The sequence below is a fragment of the Zalophus californianus genome, chromosome 6, assembly GCF_009762305.2.
Source record: "Zalophus californianus isolate mZalCal1 chromosome 6, mZalCal1.pri.v2, whole genome shotgun sequence".
In the NCBI taxonomy this organism is placed as follows: Eukaryota; Metazoa; Chordata; class Mammalia; order Carnivora; family Otariidae; genus Zalophus; species Zalophus californianus.
The window spans coordinates 74,207,010-74,226,181 of NC_045600.1; the positions used below are offsets into that span (position 1 = coordinate 74,207,010).

Here is a 19,172-nt window from a genome sequence, read left to right on the forward strand (position 1 = left end):
GCTCCAGAAATTGTCCCAGTGTGTCCTGGATATTATTTTGCAATCTGCATTTTCTGAGGAGCTCTCAGAGGAAGGAAAGTTACTATATTCTCTGTTGTACCAAAGAGATCAAACTGAGCAAGACCCTCAGCTTTTTCTTTTCTCTATCAATTTGTAGATAGACATTTTCCTAATCTGCCTACTTTCCTGCCCCCTAGGAATTTTTTTGCCATCGATTAACTCTCTAGATTTAATACTGAGAAAGTTAATGAATAATAAATATTCAGACATTGTGAATACAATTTTTATCAGAAAGAATTAAGTGAACTGTATAGTTATTGAGGTTTCATAATAGGTGAGCAAATATAAGATATATCAATTCTTCTTTAAAACTAGGAGTCACTGAGCCAAATTTATTATATTTTATTGTTAATATAATAATATACTTAATTATAATTTGAAATTCCTCTTAATTTACTCAGTACTTAATGCAGGTAATTAGGAAAAGCAAAAAATGGAAAGAAAAAATCAAGTATACTTTTACTAGCGAGACCAGTTATCATTGGTATATTTCTTCTAATATTTAGCATTCCTAAGGATTAGATTTTTTCTTTTTCTTTTTTTTACACAGAGGATTAACACTGTGTTTTCAATATTATATCCGATTTACCTAGAATTCTTTTTAGCCATTTTCCAGTCATAAACATTTAAGTAAACATTTTTTTAGGTTTTATGGTTTTATTAACACAAATATGTGCACAACAAGCTGTCTATTCATTTTCTTTGCTGTGCAGCCTGGCGTTGGGATTGGTGACTCTGATTGCCAGCTGGGCTGGCAATAGCTTTGCGGTTCTTGGAGGAGACACTGTGAGCAATCTCTGCACAGTAAGATTTGTTGCACATCAGCAGCACTTCAAGCTCCTTAACGTTGTGGACTAGGAACTTCCAGAAGCCACTGGGCAACATGTGCTTTGTTTTCTTGTTGCTCCCATAACCAATGTTGGGCATCAAGATCTGGCCCTTGAATCTTCTGCACACCCTATTGTCAATGCCTCTGGGTTTCTGCCAGTTGCGCTTAATTTTGACATAGCGGTCTGACTGGTGCCGGATGAACTTCTTGGTCCTCTTTTTAATGATCTTGGGCTTCACCAGAGGTCTGAGGGCAGCCATGATGCCCAGTAACAGATGGCTGCCACCTCCACAGGCAGCGCTGAGGAAGAGCTTTAAGTAAACATTTTTATTGGTTGTAAACTTTGAGCATTAAGAATGTTTTCCATATATGATATTGTTTATAACTCATTTATGACAAAATGGCAGTGCTTGAGGGTATGTGCTTTAGCTCAGAAAGACTTGGGTTTGCATTCACCTGTCTTTATTATTAGTTGTGTGCTTTTGGGCGGTTATATTCTTATCTAAACTTTAGATTCCTCTCTGTAAAATGAGTATAATAATAGTGCCTATTTCTTGAGGACTAAAAGAGATAATGCCTATAAAGTGTTTAGCAGTGGCTCATATATAATCAGCTATCATAATGAAGCAACATAGATGGATGGAATTCAAGTACAGGGGTTCAAATTCTGGCTCTAAACTCACTAACACTCCTGACCAAACCATTGAAAAACTTGCCCTCTTTTCCTCATATATAAAATGGAAGTAACAACAGTGACCCTCATAACGTTATTATGAGGTTTAATAGAGCTAATACCTAGAACAATGCCAGATACACAGCAAGTGCCCAGTAAATGTTAGTTGTTATTGTCCTTGAAGACTATTGTTTATGAAGAGTTGCTTCTTTGGCAAATAATATATTATATGTTAAAAAAAAAGAGGAAGATAGTAGGGAGGGAAAAATGAAGGGGAGGAATTCAGAAGGGGAGACGAACCATGAGAGACTATGGATTCTGAGAAACAAACTGAGGGTTCTAGAGGGGAGGGGGGTGGGGGATGGGTTAACCTTGTGATGGGTATTAAAGAGGGCACGTACTGAATGGAGCACTGGGTGTTATATGCAAACAATGAATCATGGAAGACTACATCAAAAACTAATGATGTATGGTGATTAATATAATAAAACAGTAAAATTATGGTTGAAGAATTAAAAAAAGTGTTTCTTTGGGATAGGTTGATACTTATGGATCAAAGAATATGTACATCAAAAAATAGAAAAGTCCTTCAGGGAGGGAGAACAAAATATTCTTATTTTTCAAAGACAGTAAATCTCATGTCATTATTTCCTTTAAGATATTCCTCATTCCATCTAATATTCTTTTTCATTATAACTTATGCTATGACATGGTGGCTCACGTACGTTACCTACACAGTGCCGAGTGTATCCACCAGGGTCCTATCAGGGAACAGAAGTTCATTCAGAGGACACAACTTAAGAGACTCTAATGAAGAGACTTTGTATAAAGGCACAGACAGAGTTAAGACAATCCAGAATGGATAGTGAGCCACTCAGAGACTAGTAACATGGAGAAACTATTATTACACAAGACCTGAAAATGTCAGAAGAGGAAATAGTGTTACAGGAGCCCCATGAGAGCTGGGGTGGTAAAGCAGGTGTCATCTGAGAGAAGCTGTAGTCATAGAGAGATGCAGCCATTGCTAGAACCAAGTAGTGAACACAGAAGAAATATACTGTCCAGTCTGAGTCATAATATTTGTAGGGCCCAGGGCAAAAGTACAAGTGGACTTCAACATAAAATATGTCTAAATATTTAAAAGTTGAAAAACTAACAGTGTTCTGTAAAATATGTGCTATCCTTCTACATTTTCAGGTGTACTTTGTATGGACTTAGAAAACTAGGTTCAGATGTAGAATTCTCAGATTTCTGGGAGTTTCATGCAGAACTGTGGTGTGGAGAGAGCTGACCCCTGACTCCAGGCCCTCGCTTGTGTCTCACTCCTTTCTCTTCCTACCCCTGAATCTGTTCCACAATGTGAGGGGCCCTCACATACTCACATAGGAGGACTCCTAGCTTGTATACCTAGGCTCTGTCCATACCCCTTCAAATAAGCCCCTGTTGTCACCTCTGTGATCTATGAATGTACACACAGACTGCCATTCAGAAGATAGACTGAGGGAAAAGGTTCACATGGCCGTGGAAGTGGGCTTGGGGCCATTAGAGCAGGGAATTCCAGAGACCTGGGTACTCAGAGCTTGATCTAGAAAGGGAGAGGGTGCAAGCACTCTGTGGGAACATCTTGTTCATTGTATAGGCAGTCACCTCACCATTAGGAAACTGAAAGTGAGCAGAGTGGGACACTCTAAAGCACAGGAATAATGGACTCCATTTGCCTGGGTCTATGGGCTGTGTTGAAGCTAACTTCTCTCTCTTCCTTCCCTCTGATCTCCTGATGGTGTCTCCCATTAGCTTTATTTAGTGGGAAGCCATATATAGTGGAGCTTGTGGGATGAAGTGCCTTTAGTGGACAATAGAGAAGAGCACAAAGAGGAGGATCCAAAACTCCTCAGGGCAAGAGATGTCAGAGTGTTAGCATATTAGAGGTGTTAAAATGTTCATGTATCTGTGAAATGTAAGAAGGCCAGCAGTTCATGAATGTTAATGGAATGACCTAGGGTTGTCATTCTGTCATCCCATTTACATCAAGCTAGGTGTTGCAGCAAGACTCTACTGCCTCATTTGAGTGTTGTAGTAGGGAATGGCATTTCACTTCTGGCTGCTTTTTTTTTCTGATTAATTTTATTTTATTATGTTAATCACCATACATTCCATCATTAGTTTTTGATGTAGTGTTCCATGATTCATTGTTTGCATATAACACTCAGTGCTCCATGCAGTACGTGCCCTCCTTAATACCCATCACCAGCTAACCCATTCTGGTGTTACCCTCAGTTTCTTTCTCAGAGTCCATAGTCTTTCATGGTTCATCTCCCCCTCCAATTGCCCCCTCCTTCATTTTTCCCCTCCTACTATCTTCTTCTTCTTCTTCTTTTTTTTTTTTTAACATATAATGTATTATTTGTTTCAGAGGTACAGGTCTGTGATTCATCAGTCTTACACAATTCACAGTGCTCACCATAGCACATACCCACCCCAATGTCCATCACCCTGCCACCCCATCCCTCCCAACCCCCACTACTCCAGCAACCCTCAGTTTGTTTCCTGAGATTAAGAATTCCTCATATCAGTGTGACTCCCAGCTTCTTTATCTTCTCCCTTTGAAGAATCGATGAACAAATTCTATGTATATTGACTGTTGAGTTAGAGCAGACATGTGCTACAGGCACTTGCTCAGGTCCTTGCCATAGGTTATTTGTCACTCACTGACTGTGGGTGTCCAGTCGGGAAATAGAATCAGATTGGCTAGCTGTATAAGTAAGAATACAAAGGAGTTTTGGAATTAATTGGTTTAGATGTTTCTGATAGTATGTCTAAGTGATGTGAGATTGACTGATTACCATTTTATTCAGGGCCTGCATTAATTCCCTTATTAAACTTATTATATTAATTGTTTGACTTGACAATTAGGGCTAACCGTCTCTCTGGCTAAGCTAGATATGGCCTTTGTCATGAATTACAGCCTCAGTTCAGAGAAGGCAGATCAAACCTGACTTAGCCTCAGTAGAAAATATCCTAATCTCCTGTATATCACTGGCTCTCTATCATGGCCAATGGCTGGTACCTGAACATGTTTCCCTATCCTATCATCATGACTCGGTGGCTCTGGGCATTGTGGTGTGTCTTTGTTTACTCACTGGTGTTCTTATATGCTTAATCTTCATTTTCTTTTTTTCCTAATATTACCGATCACTTTCTGTGTGACATGAACCCACTGTTGCTCTGCTGTGTACCCCCATATCCATCATGAAATATGTATGTCATTCCTGAGTCCCACCTCTGGGAGTTTAGTTAAAATGTAGATAATTATTACATCATGACATTGATATATTCTACAGTAATACCAGTCTTTTTTTTTTAAAGATTTATTTATTTGAGAGGGGGGGGGGGAGTACACAAGCAGGGGGATTGGCAGGCAGAGGGAGAAGCAGGCTCCCCACTGATCAGGGAGCCTGACATGGGACTTGATCCCAGGACGTTGGGGTCATGACCTGAGCCAAAGGCAGACACTTAACCGACTGAGCCACCCAGGTGCCCAGTAATGCCAGTCTTAAACCCTCTCATTTCTAGCCTTCTTGACAATAATATGAATCTTGCCCTCAGTCATGTCTTCTGTGGAATGAGAATTAACCAAAGCTCATAAATTGCTTTTGTATGGCCCAGTAGCTCCATCTCTTCCTGTTTCGGTAAAGAGGCACATGGGACAATAATCCTCTTCTGACAGTTCAAATTGACCTGTCTTTATTCCTTATACATCTCTAGCTATTAGTACAAAATAAGATATTCTATATATGTAATCACATCTTAGTGAAGAGACTATAAACAAAGATGAAATGATGGATTAGAGGAAAATATTTGCAATACATTTGACAGATAAGGGTTAATATCTACAATAAAGGTTTCTTAAGAAAATTATAACTAATTAAAAATGGATAAGGTGTCAATCGACAGATGAATGGATAAAGAAGATGTGGTATGTATACACAATGGAATATTACTCAGCCATCAAAAAAATGAAATCTTGCCATTTGCAATGATGTGGATGGAACTAGAGGGTATTATGCTAAGCAAAATAAGTCAGAGAAATATAAATATCATATGATTTCACCCATATGTGGAATTTAAAAAATAAAACAGATGAATATAGGGGTAGGGAAGGAAAAATAAAGTAAGATAAAAACAGAGAGGGAGGCAAACCATAAGAGACTCTTAGCTACAGGAAACAAACTGAGGGTTGTTGGAGGGGAGGTGAGTGGGGGGATGGGATATGTGGGTGATGGGCATTAAGGAGGGCTCTTGATGTAATGAGCTCTGGGTGTTATATGCAACTGATGAATCACTAAATTCTACCCCTGAAATTAATAATATATGTTAACTGAATTAAAAAAATTTAAAAAATGGATAAGGATGCTAACAGGCAAATCACAATAGAGAAAATCCATTGGCTAATGACATAAGAAAAAAAATGCTCAATCTTATCACTATCAAAAGAAATGCCAATGACATTCATTACCAATGGGTTGTCTCTTCTGATGGACCAGGCTGGCAAAATTTAAAGCCTTTATATCAGTTTCTAGGGGTGAATGGGATACTCGTATTACTGGTGGAAATGTGATTGTGAATAGCCTTGAGTGAAAGCAATATAACAATATTATGTGTTATACAAAAATAGACTCCTGGAAATCTATCCCATAAAAATAAAGACGCAGGTACTTTAGAATGTGTGTGTGTGTGTGTTGCATCATTGTTTATATGGACAAAGATAGGAAGTGAAGTTATGCGTATAAACAGAGAAACAGCTGGGTAAATTGTGCTAAATGGACATTTAAATGGCTAATAAGAAGGAGTTAAAATTTATAGTAGTTGAATTTGAAGGAATCCATCAACATAATGTTAAGTGAAAAAATCAAGATATAAAGAAGTTTATATTATATATTTCCATATTTTAAGATAATTGCACTGTCTAAATTTATGGGAGTATATGTGTATATTGTGCATGGTTATATAAGGTATATGTGGAGTATAAGTGTGTGAAAGTGTCTCTGTGTGTATAAATATATAATTACAGGGGTATGGAGAATAATATAGAAGGATATACATTAGGTTATTAATCTTATTTAAAAGAGTGTGAGGTGGTTGTGGAGAGAAGTGGGGAAGGAGTGAAGGGAGGAAGGAAGAGTAAGTAAAGAAAAAGTAAAGTAAAGAAAAAAAGCAAAGGATGCCTTCCATAGAGACAGCAGCATGTCTGTTGTGACCATATATGTAAAACTATATGTGTGTGGGTATAAATTATATATATATACATTAATATAAATTATATACTATATATAATATGCATATGCAGATAGACATATCTGAGGAGGTGGTTACCTAACATTTAATGATAGCTATCTTAGGATAGTGGGATTTTGGGTGATTTATATCTGTTTATACTTTACTATTTAAAAATGTTTATAATAAACAAGCATTGTATAAATAAAAGAAAATTAAGATGTTTTCATTATGAAAATAATTGCTATATTACAAATGCACATTGAATAGAAAAAAAATGATTTTACTTTGAGATATAATGCTGAATGTAAAGGGCAGGGCAAAGAGATGACACAGTTTCCGGCTCTTATGGTTCCTACCCTAAGGGAAATCAGGTGGTCTATTTGAGGTTCCATGTCTTGAAGAATAATTTCTACATTTCTGTTATACAATATAACTTTCATTTGCATTTGTTGTTTTTTAAAAATGTATTTTGATTTTAATTTTTGTCATATTTTATGTTTAGACTTTTGCCTGTAATTGCAGTAAACTGAAGAACATGAGTTGGACTTTAAGAGCTTCATAGACCCTTCCCAGAGACACTCCTGACCTTTATCTAACTGTGACCCTGTAGACCATGAGCTACAGTTAGCTGTGTGGAAATACTTCATTCTCTTGCTCTTTTGCCCCTCACCTGTCCATACTTTGCACACACTATTCTCCAGCCAACTTCGATAGCAACTAATACCTCTTTTGGTCGTAGCCCATCTCACAATTTAAGTTTTTTCTCATCATAAACTGTAAACTCCATGGGGGACCAATATATGATTTATTCACCTTAGTTGATTCATTTCCTAGCTCTGTACCTGACACATTGAAGTTATTCATTAAATTTTTTAAAAAGATTTATTTATTTATTTTAGAGAGTGGTGGGGAGGGGCAGATGGAGAGAGCAGACCCCCTGCTGAGTGCAGAGCCTCACACAGGCCTTGATCCCATGACCCCAAGATCACGACCTGAGCTGAAATCAAGAGTCAGATGCTTAACCGACTGAGTCACCCAGGTGTCCCTCATTAAATGTTTTTTAATGAATGAGAAAACAATAAAGAATATTAATATAGTAGTTCTGAAAAGAGTCTGGTTATAACGTTAATACAGTTTATTTCCTGCCACAAATTCTCAGATGACAAAGTAATTCCCACTTGCTCTCTCCAGAACTAAGAAGTCTGAATGAAATTATGTCTGTGGGCTCTTAGATCCTGTCTCCTTCATATGCTATGGAAGGCAGCCTGTTTTATAGATTCCTCAAGGAACCCAGGAATTGTGGGGGGAACTGTTCCTCAGGATCCAGTTCTTGGAAAATTTGCCAGTAGAGATGACATCATCATCACCCATAAAATTTTGTATCCAGGATAACAAAGGGTACACAGTGAAAATAAATCTTTTCCTTTCTTTTGTATCCAAGACACCCTCCATCCTCTCTTCCCAAGTGCAACCATTGTTAAGTTTCATATCTATCCTTTGAAAGGATAGTCTATCCTTTTTTTTAAATGCACAAATCTATAATTTTATACATAAATGACAGCTTACATGCTATATATCATTTATTCACTTAACTTGTAGGTGGTTCCATGGCTATGCATCTAAACTCCTTCATTTAAAAAATGTATCATTTTCCATTGCATGGGCCCATCATAAGTTACCTAAACAGGTCTCAATAAATGGGCATTTAAGTAGATTCTAGCAATTTGCTATTACAAAGCTGCAACAGTGAATATTTTTCTGCATGCATATTTTCACATATGTATGATTATATGTGTAGACTAGGTATTTAGGAGTGAGTGTAATTGCTGGGTTAATGGATAGGGTGCATTTTAAAGTTTGTTAAATTGTTTGTGATTTGTTCTAAGTAGAAGGTGTACCAGTTTACATTTCTATCAGTAGTATATCTATTTCTCCCTCCTCAGATGAAAGACTATTTGATGGCTGCATATCTGAATGGCAAAAATACTTTCTTATAGCTTATTATGTACTTCTTTCTTTATGAGTAGAAAGAGCAGCTCTTTAAAAAATAAAAATATTTTTCTGTGCATTATAAAGTTATGACCAGAGCAGTTCACTCAAAATTTCCATTCTCCAGCTTCTTCATATATAAAATGAGGGAATTGGATAATGTCTCTGAAATCCTTTCTTACTCTGATGATTCTAGGAAAAGTACAAACAGCCACAATGAATAAGTTCATTAATAGGATGAACAATTCTCAGAGTGGTATTGGTTATTAGTTTTTTTCACCTGAAAAAGTATGAAGGTAGACCAGTTATCCAAAGTTTTTTTTTCTTACCAAGGTCAAAATTTTTATATTCCTAGAAATTTCTGCAGGGCATGTTTCATATCTTTGTTCCTCAAACTATAGATCACAGGATTAATGAGTGGGGTCCCTACAGAATAAAACAGGGTCACAAGCTTCTGCATCCCAGATTCATGTTCAGTTGTTGGGCTCAGATACATGACCATCACTGAGCCATAGAATAATGAAACCACAGCCAGATGGGACCCACAGGTGGAGAAAGCTTTTCTTTGTCCAGCTGCTGAAGGGACCCTCAACACAGCTCTCAGAACCAGAGTATAGGACCCCATGATGCAGAGGAAGGGAATAAATAAGAGCAAGGAACTTAAAATCATCCAAAAAAAATCCATTACTGGAACTCTGGCACAGGTGAGTGCTAATAGGGGACCTGGGTCACATAGGAAGTGGTCAATGATCCTGGATCCACAGAAGGACATTTGGGAAATAACAATGACAGGGGCTGGGAACCAGAGGAAACCAAGTATCCAGCAGCTGACCACAAGATTGGTGCAGAGATGTCCTGTCATAATGGTTGGATACCGTAGAGGCTGGCAGATGGCAAGGTACCGATCAAATGCCATAATAGCCAAGAAAAAGCATTCTGTAGAACCCAAGGAGAAGAAAAAGTAGAACTGGAGAAAGCACCCAGAGAAGGAGATGACCTTGGTGTCAGAGAGGAAGTTGGCCAACATGTTGGGGACAGTGGAGGTGACATACCAGATCTCTAGGAAGGAGAAGTTGGCGAGGAAGATGTACATGGGAGTGTGGAGTCTCTGATCCCAGTACACAGCACAGATGATCGACCCATTGCCCATGAGGGTTAGGAGGTAGACAACAGAGAAGAGCAGAAAGAGGAGGATCTGCCCTTCCCTGGAGAAAGGGAAGCCCAGGAGGATGAAGCCAGTGATGGTGCTGGAGGTGTTGGGGGTGTTGGAGATTTTCATGTATCTGGGAGCTGTGAAAGAACCCATAATTACTGAATATTCCTGGAACAGCAAGGGGGACTTCATTTTCTTTGTCCAAAGAAGAAACGGAGATTAGTTTATTTATTCATTATGAATTCAATATTTAGTGAGTGTTTACTGTTTGCTAGGTATTTTTTCCTAGATACTGGGGATATAGTAGTGCACAAAATAGATTAAAAATCCCTATTGCCTTTAGCTTATCCCAGGTAGGAGAATGCAACGTAGACTGACGTTACTATGTGTAATTCTTTTTCTCTTGTCTTAAACTAAGTATACTGGGTTAGCTCTCTTGACAAATGTCTTTTTAAGAGTAGGCTGAGGTTATTGTTACGTCCAGCAGCAGTGTCATGGAGGTGACTGGGGGTACAGATGATCCTTGCATTTAGAAGGGTTTCTGTAATTTTTTTTTTTTTAATGAATGGATAAATGCATTGCCTTTAGGAACTCCATGAACAGTCACCTAATGCAGCTGTTTGTAGGCAGGTGCCTTGTTGGTCATGTGATTGTGGAGCAAGAAAAATGTGGGGCTTTTGATGTCACTTAAAAATTATTTGACATTTAACTGTATTTTAACCTAACCTGGTGATTCACTCTCTCTAATGTCATTATCTACCAATTTCATGGGCAAATCCATCAGGTTTGTTGGAGAAAACTACCTGAAAAAAATAGCACCTAAGGCCAATTTAGATAGATATCCTGAAAAATGAAATTAACATCAATAATCTGACCATATTGGAAAAGGTCTTTCTCTGGGGTAAGGATGCAGTGGTGTGCTGGTCAAGTTTGTTTAGGACATTTACTTGATTCCCACGTTAAGGGGTACTCATGTGTCCTCTAAGAACTTTTAAGGTTCTATCCATCTCTGTCTCAATGTCTATTACCACAGGGCTTCTCTGGCCTCAGCTAGGGCGGGAAGGGATGGGGAGATGATGACTGCATTATAAGCTCCATCTTCTGTATGTTTTTGCCCAGCTTTAAATTCGTCTGTATCAGAGCTCAGGTTAAATTCCAAATGATTATATATTTATTTCTCATAAAGGGGAGCTGAAAGCCGGTTTTATTTAAAAATCTCTTATTTGTAAAACAACTCTCTTTTCATTTAGGATAAAAATATTCTTTTGTTGGAAATATTGGAGTCACTTGGTACACTGCTTACTCACAAGTGGCAGAGGGTAGGATATGATATAACCCATAAACTCAGGTTATTCAGTCTCAGAAGTTAAAACAAAAATTTTAGGAAGCTTGTGAGTTTATAATATTAATTCACAGACATGATACCTGGATTTAATCAATTCAAGGAATCTGTTGCTTGGTAGTGATTGTGTGTTTTTGGTTTGGATTATTTTGCTGGTTTTCCTCAAATCTCAATTTATACTCAGTCATCTATTTGACCATTGTATTACTAGAAATGTGGATAGTTGAGTAAATCTTTGAGGGCTTTCTTTTTTTTTTTCTGTATGTTTTAGTATCATCTCTCCCTTTCTCTTATCCTTTAATAAATTGTTGTATAACTGCTCCCTTTCTTCAAAAATATTTTTTTAATTATGAAATACATGTATCATATAAAACTTTGGAAAAATACATGAATTGTCATGAGAATAATAAAAGCTCTTAAAAATATCTATAAAAGACATTTTAGGAGAAATATATTCTAAACCTTAAAACAATATTATTTATATGAAAGTGATTTTTATACCATGGGAACCTAAGAAATAATGTGAGTAAAATTTGCAGGAATGTATTATTTAATAACTTCTGTGTATCACCTTGAGTTACTAGAGTTCTGATATAGATTTCAGGGAATTTATTTGAAAGGGGGTTATGAGAGATTGAGTGTTCCTGGTAACAGAAGCCATTCTGTTTTTAAGTGATCTCTCTTTTTTTTTTTTTTTAAAGTGATCTCTTCAACTGCTAAAGGATGGGTTGCAGAGTGGTAAAGTAGAAAGACAAAGGCATAAATTCTGTTGATTAAAAAAAACTAACTTGTTTATGGATCTAGCATAGTATTTAACATCTCTTAGTTTCTCAAATGTAGAGTGGGAACTGCACTACAGAATTCTTAATCCTGTTAATCTCTGAGATGTTAGTTGTTATTCTAGGAAGGCCCAGACTGTACAGGATAGTTAGATTTGCAAATCTAGAAGTGATATGTAATCCTGGAATGAAAATCCTTGGTGGATATTGTATTAATTATATATGAAGATACAAGATACAGGACAGCTCCCTTGCAGAATAGTTTTCCAGGTAAAAGCCTAACAAAACTGTCCTGGAAAATAGGAAATGTGTAAAAATATTTTATACTAATTCTAATGAAATTAAATGTGGTTAAAGATAGAGATATTTCTGCTGGGCTGTTTTGTTACTCACTGTTTTTCAGTTAGCTCCTAAGCATAGAAAGCAGCTGCTGTGTTAATTGTCAGTCTGAGTTGGTTGGGTGCCCCTGAATTGGCCTCAGAGATGGTGTGGCCAGTGTTGTGGAAACATGAACACAGGGGCCTCAACTGTGTCTATGCACTCAGGCTGCTTGGACAGAGAATTAACAAAACAAAACAAAGAAGCTTCACTTTTTAACTTGTGAAATTAGTATCCATAATCTTGATGCATCCAGCTGGTCCCAGAAACACAGTGGAGTGAAAGTCTTGGTATCCTCACTAGTTAAATTCTTCAAGCAGACAGCCCAGACAGTTCCCCTGTGAGCATAACCCTCTGCCTTATGCGCTTACATTGCATTGTTGTGGGAAATTCTACAGGCCAGTTATTTCTTATCTCTTAGTTTCCTCAAATGTCAAATGGTGGTGATAATGTCTTCCCCAAAGGGCTGGTATAAAGACTGCTGAATGAGATAATTAATTGACAAGGTGGAAGCACTTTGTCGATATCTGACATACAATAAATGTCAGATGTTTTTTGTAAGACTGTAGCAGAATTAGCAAGAAACTTTTTTCAGAGATATAGATTTTCCAGCTATATTTTAATAACATTTTCCTCTCTAAGCACTACATTACCTTCTTTCCTGAAGCAGGAAAGGGAATTCCAACTGAAACGTCTCCGTCAGTTTCTTGGAGGCTTTTCTGAGAGTAGAAGTAGTTGCCTTTGTAGTAACCAGCTGGAGAGAAGGTGTAAAATAGGTTGGAATGGAGATCGGTGAATGTATGTGCTATAGGATCCAGGAATTAAAGGCAGAGTGTGTCTTTTGCTCCTTGAGGATTCATTTACTCTCTCCAGAAGGGGAAGAGTGCCAGGAGACAGATCTGTGCTAGTTATTCCCTTGCTCATTCCCTATCTTCCCTGGAGACCCTTGTGCCTTCATTTCTGTCTTTATTTTCCCCAGTGGTGGAGGAAGTAATATTTTTACTGGGTCTAAATCTCTTAGAGATAGCTAGAGATACAATCAATAGTGACCAGTCCCTCACCAACATGTTCAGCATATCTATCATATGCTCAAGGGAAATTCTGCCCAACAAAACCCTAGATAAGGTGTCAGTATTACAGAAGTTTAAAAATTTTTTGGCCTTCTGATACATTGATGTCAATTGTGGGTTTTGGAGACAGAGTCCCCCTCTCCCTACCAGAAATAGGAGATGGTTGGGGGACCTTAGCCAAGGGACTGTGGAGTCACTGTCTTCCCAAGACCACCATGGCCTCCTCTTCTTTCCGATCAAGGTTCTGAGTTACAACAGTTTGACTGAAGAATCCTGCCTCTCATGGGGCACTTACTAGGCCTGAGGATACTCTTGGCCAAGGGCGCCACATAGCAGGGACATTCTGTAGCAATGTGCAGAGAAGCTGCGCTTGGGGCGTGGGCTTCATGTTTTCTTCATCCACAACAAAGGATCAGATCTTTTAGCACGGCTCACACTCCTTGAAGGAGCTTTCATCCTAAACATCTCATATCCTGTTGAAGCACCTTTGATTTTTTCCCCTACCCACAGTGTAAAACTCAAAGTCTGTAGCCTGGTCAGTAAGGCCCCTGCAACACAGTTCTGCCCTATCTTTCAAGTCTTGCTTCTCAGAGTTTCCTGCTCTTTTTTTCCCCCCTCTGCTCCAGCCATACTTACCTATGCACACACACAATTCCAGCAACGTATCTGTCGAGTGAGTCATTTCACCCTCTGAAAAGCTTGGAAGAACATCCTGACTCCAAAAGCAGGAGAACCCCCCACTCCTGGGGAGTGAGATGAATTCATATATCCAAATAGCAGGTTTACAAGTTAATTGTATGCCAGAGTATCCATGTGTTGCTGTGCTTATTTTTCTTCCTTTTTATTTGCCATTTCTACCCCTCCTGGCACCTGTAATTCGATCTCAGAATACATTGATACTATGAGCAAGTCCATCATGGATTGGATAGGATATTGTGTGCTGACTTAGGCACCTAATCACGATTTATAATGTTTAGATGGGAAAAACTTGTTGCAAATTTCAATCAGTCTTGGCTTGTATTTGTATTTTTAGCAATGATTATTTATTTATTTATTTTTTATTATGTTACTCACCATACATTACATCATTAGTTTTTGATGTAGTGTTCCATGATTCATTTTTGTGAATAACACCCAGTGCTCCATTCAGTACGTGCCCTCCTTAATACCCATCACCAGACTAACCCATGCCCCCACCCCCGTCCCCTCTAGAACCCTCAGTTTGTTTCTCAGAGTTCAGAGTCTCTCATGTTCATCTCCCCCTCCGATTCCCCCCCTTCATTCTAAAAGCATACACTTCTTATGGGAAACTTCTCACAAAAGAGGATAGAAAACAAAAATATCAGTGACAACTAAATTCTCAGGAGAGTTGATGGTGTTTTATTTCACAATATTCTCCTTTTCCTCCACATTTCCAGTCAACTATTTTTAAGGATAAAGTTCAAGATATTTGCGTGTCATAATATACTGTTAGTAATAGTAGATGCAATAGTCAGCTGTAACAGAATTCTCTCTTTCTCTTTTTGTTAATTATGAAGTACACAAGCCCAGCAGCTCAATTTAGTGCTTATAATGAGCTTAGAAAAATACTAAAATTAGTTTTTTCCTTAAAGATTTCTTTATTTATTTTAGAGAGAGAGCATGAGCAGGGGGAAGGGCGGAATGGGGAGAGAGAGAGAGAGAGAGAAACAGACTCCCCACTGAGCTTGGAGCCCAATGTGGATCTCACGACCCTGAGATCATGACCTGAGCTGAATCAAGAGTTGGGTGCTTAACTGACTGAACCACCTAGGTGCCTCAATATTAAAATTAATTAAAATTTATTTTCCTGGAGAAAAGCTTAAAAATCTTGCATAGAATCTGATAAGCACTTATCATTTAAGATCAGTGGTTCTTATTACATTCCATTTGTGCTACAAAACAATTACTTTAATTTTCAAATATGAAAGTTTAACTTTGAGGACAAAAGTTCCTTTCCATAGATTTCTATGGAAAGAATGACTTTGTTTTTAGAAATCTACTTTAGAACCTTGAAGTTCTTACCAATTTACTAACATCTGAAGGCTCATTTTATTTTTTATTTTTTTATTTTTTTGAAGGCTCATTTGATTTTAAAAGTGGTCAATTTGTAATCTTGATTGGATCCTGGGTCAGAAAAAGAAATCTGTCCCCAACTCCTACTGCGAAAGGTATCAACAGGATAATCAGGGAAATTACAGAATAAGGTCTGTAAATTAGATAATAGTATTTTATCAATGTAAATATAAACCACATACTGTGGTTATGTGAGAAACCATTCCGTATTTCTAGAAAATACACACTGAAACATTTAGGTGTAAATGTATTACTGAACTCAAGGTTCAGCTGCCCATTGCTGGAAATGCCAATACTCAAAAGAAGAGTTTTGATTGGAAAGGAATTTGGACTTTATTCAGGACATTGGCTACCTGGGGAGAAGGCAGACTCTTGTCCAAAAGCCAACTCTGAGGTTTCTGCTTTACCCAGGGTTTCTTAAAGGGGTTTAGGGTAGTTAATCAGCAAAGGGAGTGCAGTGGTCTGCTACATTTCTTGATCATGCACAGACCTGATGATGCCAATGGTAAATGTTATCTCAGTGCTGGGGGTTGTGTGAGGGTCATATTTTGTGATGTGCCAGAATACATGAGATACTACCTCACACCAGTCAGAAAGGCTAAAATTAAGTCAGGAAATGACAAATGTTGGTGAGGATGCAGAGAAAGGGAAACCTTCTTACACTGTTGGTGGGAATGCAAACTCGTGCAGCCACTCTGGAAAACAGTATGGAGGTTCCTCAAAAAGTTAAAAATAGAGCTACCCTACGACCCAGCAATTGCACTACTAGGTATTTATCCAAAGATACAAATGTAGTGATCCAAAGGGGTATGTTCACCCCCAATGTTTATAGCAGCAATGTCCACAATAGCCAGAGTATGGGAAGAGCCTAGATGTCCATCAATAGACGAATGGATAAAGAAGTGATAAACACACACACACACACACACACACACACACACACACACACACACACACACACACACACAGTGGAATATTACTCAGCCATCAAAAAGAATGAAATCTTGTCATTTGCAATGACATGGATGGAACTAGAGGGTATTAGGCTAAGTGAAGTAAGTCAGAGAAAGACAAATATCATATGATTTCACTCATGTAGAATTTAAGAAACAAAACAGATGAACATAGGGGAAGAGAAGGAACAATAAGATGAAAGCAGAGAGGGAGACAGACCGTAAGAGACTCTTAACTATAGGAAACAAATTGAGGGTCCCTGGAGGGGAGGTGAGTAGGGGAATGGGGTAGCTGGGTGATGGGCATTATGGAGAACACTTGATGTAATGAGCACTGGCTGTTAAATGCAATTGATGAATCACTAAACTCTACCTTGAAACTAATAATACATTATATGTTAATTGATTTTAAATAAAAAAATGATAAAAAGGTAAACAGGTGGAGAAAAATGACACAGAGAAAGATATAAAAAGACACAGGATAATAAGGCAATTGTAAATTTTAACCAATTGGAATCTGGGTAAAGGGCATATCTATATTATTCTTGCAACTTTTCTGAAAAACTGAAATTATTTCCAAATAGAAAATTACAAAAAAATCAGAATTTTGTATTTATCAAATGTCTTTTTTTCTCTTGGTTTTCAAGATATTTGGAAGCACATAGCCTTTTTTTAAAAAGATCTTATTTATTTGAATGAGAAAATGAGAGAGAGAAGAATGGGGAGGGGCAGAAGGAGAGGGAGAAGCAGGATTTCTACTGAACAGGGAGCCCAATGTGGGGCTCAATCCCAGGAACCCAAGATCATGACCTGAGCCGAAGTCAAGAGTAGGGTGCTTAACTCTCTGAGCCATCCAGGCACCCTGAAGCACATAGCCTTTTTAAACAAACTTCCAGAAATCCATCAACAACTACTTAATCAACATTTACTATGTATCTGCCACTCTTCTGTGAATGAATATGAGAATTGCATAGAGAAATATAGAGAGAAGTAGAGAAATACAAATAACTATAAAATATTGTCCTCATCTACGAGGCATTTAGCATGGGGAACTTAACCGAACATTCTAGAAGAAAAAACACACAAAAAATGCCATGGATATTTTATAAAATTATTTAATGAGTAAGAATTTTAGAGCTGGAAAGGACATTTATCTTGGGGTAGGAAAAGAGTTATATTCTAAATATAGAGGTCCATTCATGACCACAAATATATTTCATGTGGATTTATCACTGATGTAAAATGTGAAAACTTCTTCTGTAGTATATTGATCCTTTGTGTTATTTCTTTAGAATTATTTTTCATATTTTCTCAAATATATACACACAACATATATACATACACACTTATATATGTATATATCTGTATTTAAATAAAAACTGGGTTCTGAATTGTGATTTTTACTATCTTTACAGACCAACTTATTCTAGTTGTTCATTTACACTTGTTAGATAAATCAATTTAAATAGTAAAGAAATACAAAAGAAAGTGAAGGGAACAGAATTATACTGGAACAAAATTTTTATATACTATTAAAATTAAATTAGTATTAATCTGGAAAAAAATAAATAGTAAAGAGATATAAATAGTCTGCCAACTTTTTTGGGACATATTGACTTGGGAATGTAAGGCATAAGAAACTGTAGTATGTGACTGATACATCTTCAGTTTGCCATACTGCTAAAATGACTTAATCACAATTTACATCTTAGCAGTTGGTATCAGAGTCCAGAAACCCCCTGTTCTGTATAGTACCCATGAAACTGACTGAAATGAAGCTGGATGGGCCGACAGGGCTTTTCTCTTGCTAGTAACTCCTAAATGTTCATTTCTTAATCTTCCTGCCCCTGCCCCCATTCTCTCAAGGGACTTAGTGTTTTCTCTTAATTTAATTCTGAGAAATTTCAGAAAACACTTTTTGAAGTGATAAACTTTGTTAGAAAAAGTAAGGGACAACCTGGTTAGTGAGGTTTTATAGATGAATATCCTTAAGTTATGCCAGTTCTTTTAAACTGGGAAACTCTGATCTAGATTTATCATTATTATTATTATTAAAAATAATTTGTTATAATAATAAAGTTTGTTATTAATGCATTATTACTTGATATAAAAACATTTTAAAATAAAGCATAAGATTGGGAAAAATAGAAAAAAGAGACCTCTATATTATTATCTAAACATTGCCATTTAAACTATTTTGGTGTACTTCCCTTTTGTCCATTTTTATAAAGACTGGAAGTTAATTTTCCTGCACATAGATGTCATACTGTATTTACAGTATTATTTTACACTTAGTCACTGTGTTCTTATCAGCTGTTTCCCATGAATGCTTCCTAACAGCTGAATATCATTCCAGCTTTAGTGAAACATAGAGAATTTCCCCCATTTTTCAATAACCTATTTAATTCTGCCATGACTAATCAATAGTGATAAAGAACATCATCTTTGGACTCAGAGACACCTGGTTAAGCCCCCACTTCCCTAGTTACTGTCAGACTGTACTTTGAGCAAATTGTTACCTATTCTCTCCAGGCATTAGATTTCTATGTAAAATCATGTAAAATAGTAATGGCTC

The 19,172-nt window shown here is 37.2% G+C and overlaps 2 protein-coding genes across 2 annotated transcripts; both read right to left on the reverse strand.

The window, feature by feature from the left end:
• Positions 1–753: 753 nt before the first annotated feature.
• Positions 754–1,158, reverse strand: LOC113910113 (60S ribosomal protein L32-like). Its single transcript, XM_035728194.1, has one exon. It carries the CDS (start codon positions 1,147–1,149, stop codon positions 754–756), a length of 396 nt encoding a protein of 131 aa, XP_035584087.1. The 5' UTR covers positions 1,150–1,158.
• Positions 1,159–9,171: 8,013 nt separating this feature from the next.
• Positions 9,172–10,134, reverse strand: LOC113909851 (olfactory receptor 11G2-like). Its single transcript, XM_027571458.1, has one exon. It carries the CDS (start codon positions 10,132–10,134, stop codon positions 9,172–9,174), a length of 963 nt encoding a protein of 320 aa, XP_027427259.1.
• Positions 10,135–19,172: the final 9,038 nt, after the last annotated feature.

Bases quoted from the DNA above. Each gene is read 5' to 3' on its own strand.
- LOC113910113 (XM_035728194.1), bottom strand. From the start codon at position 1,149: ATGGCTGCCCTCAGACCTCTGGTGAAGCCCAAGATCATTAAAAAGAGG.
- LOC113909851 (XM_027571458.1), bottom strand. From the start codon at position 10,134: ATGGGTTCTTTCACAGCTCCCAGATACATGAAAATCTCCAACACCCCC.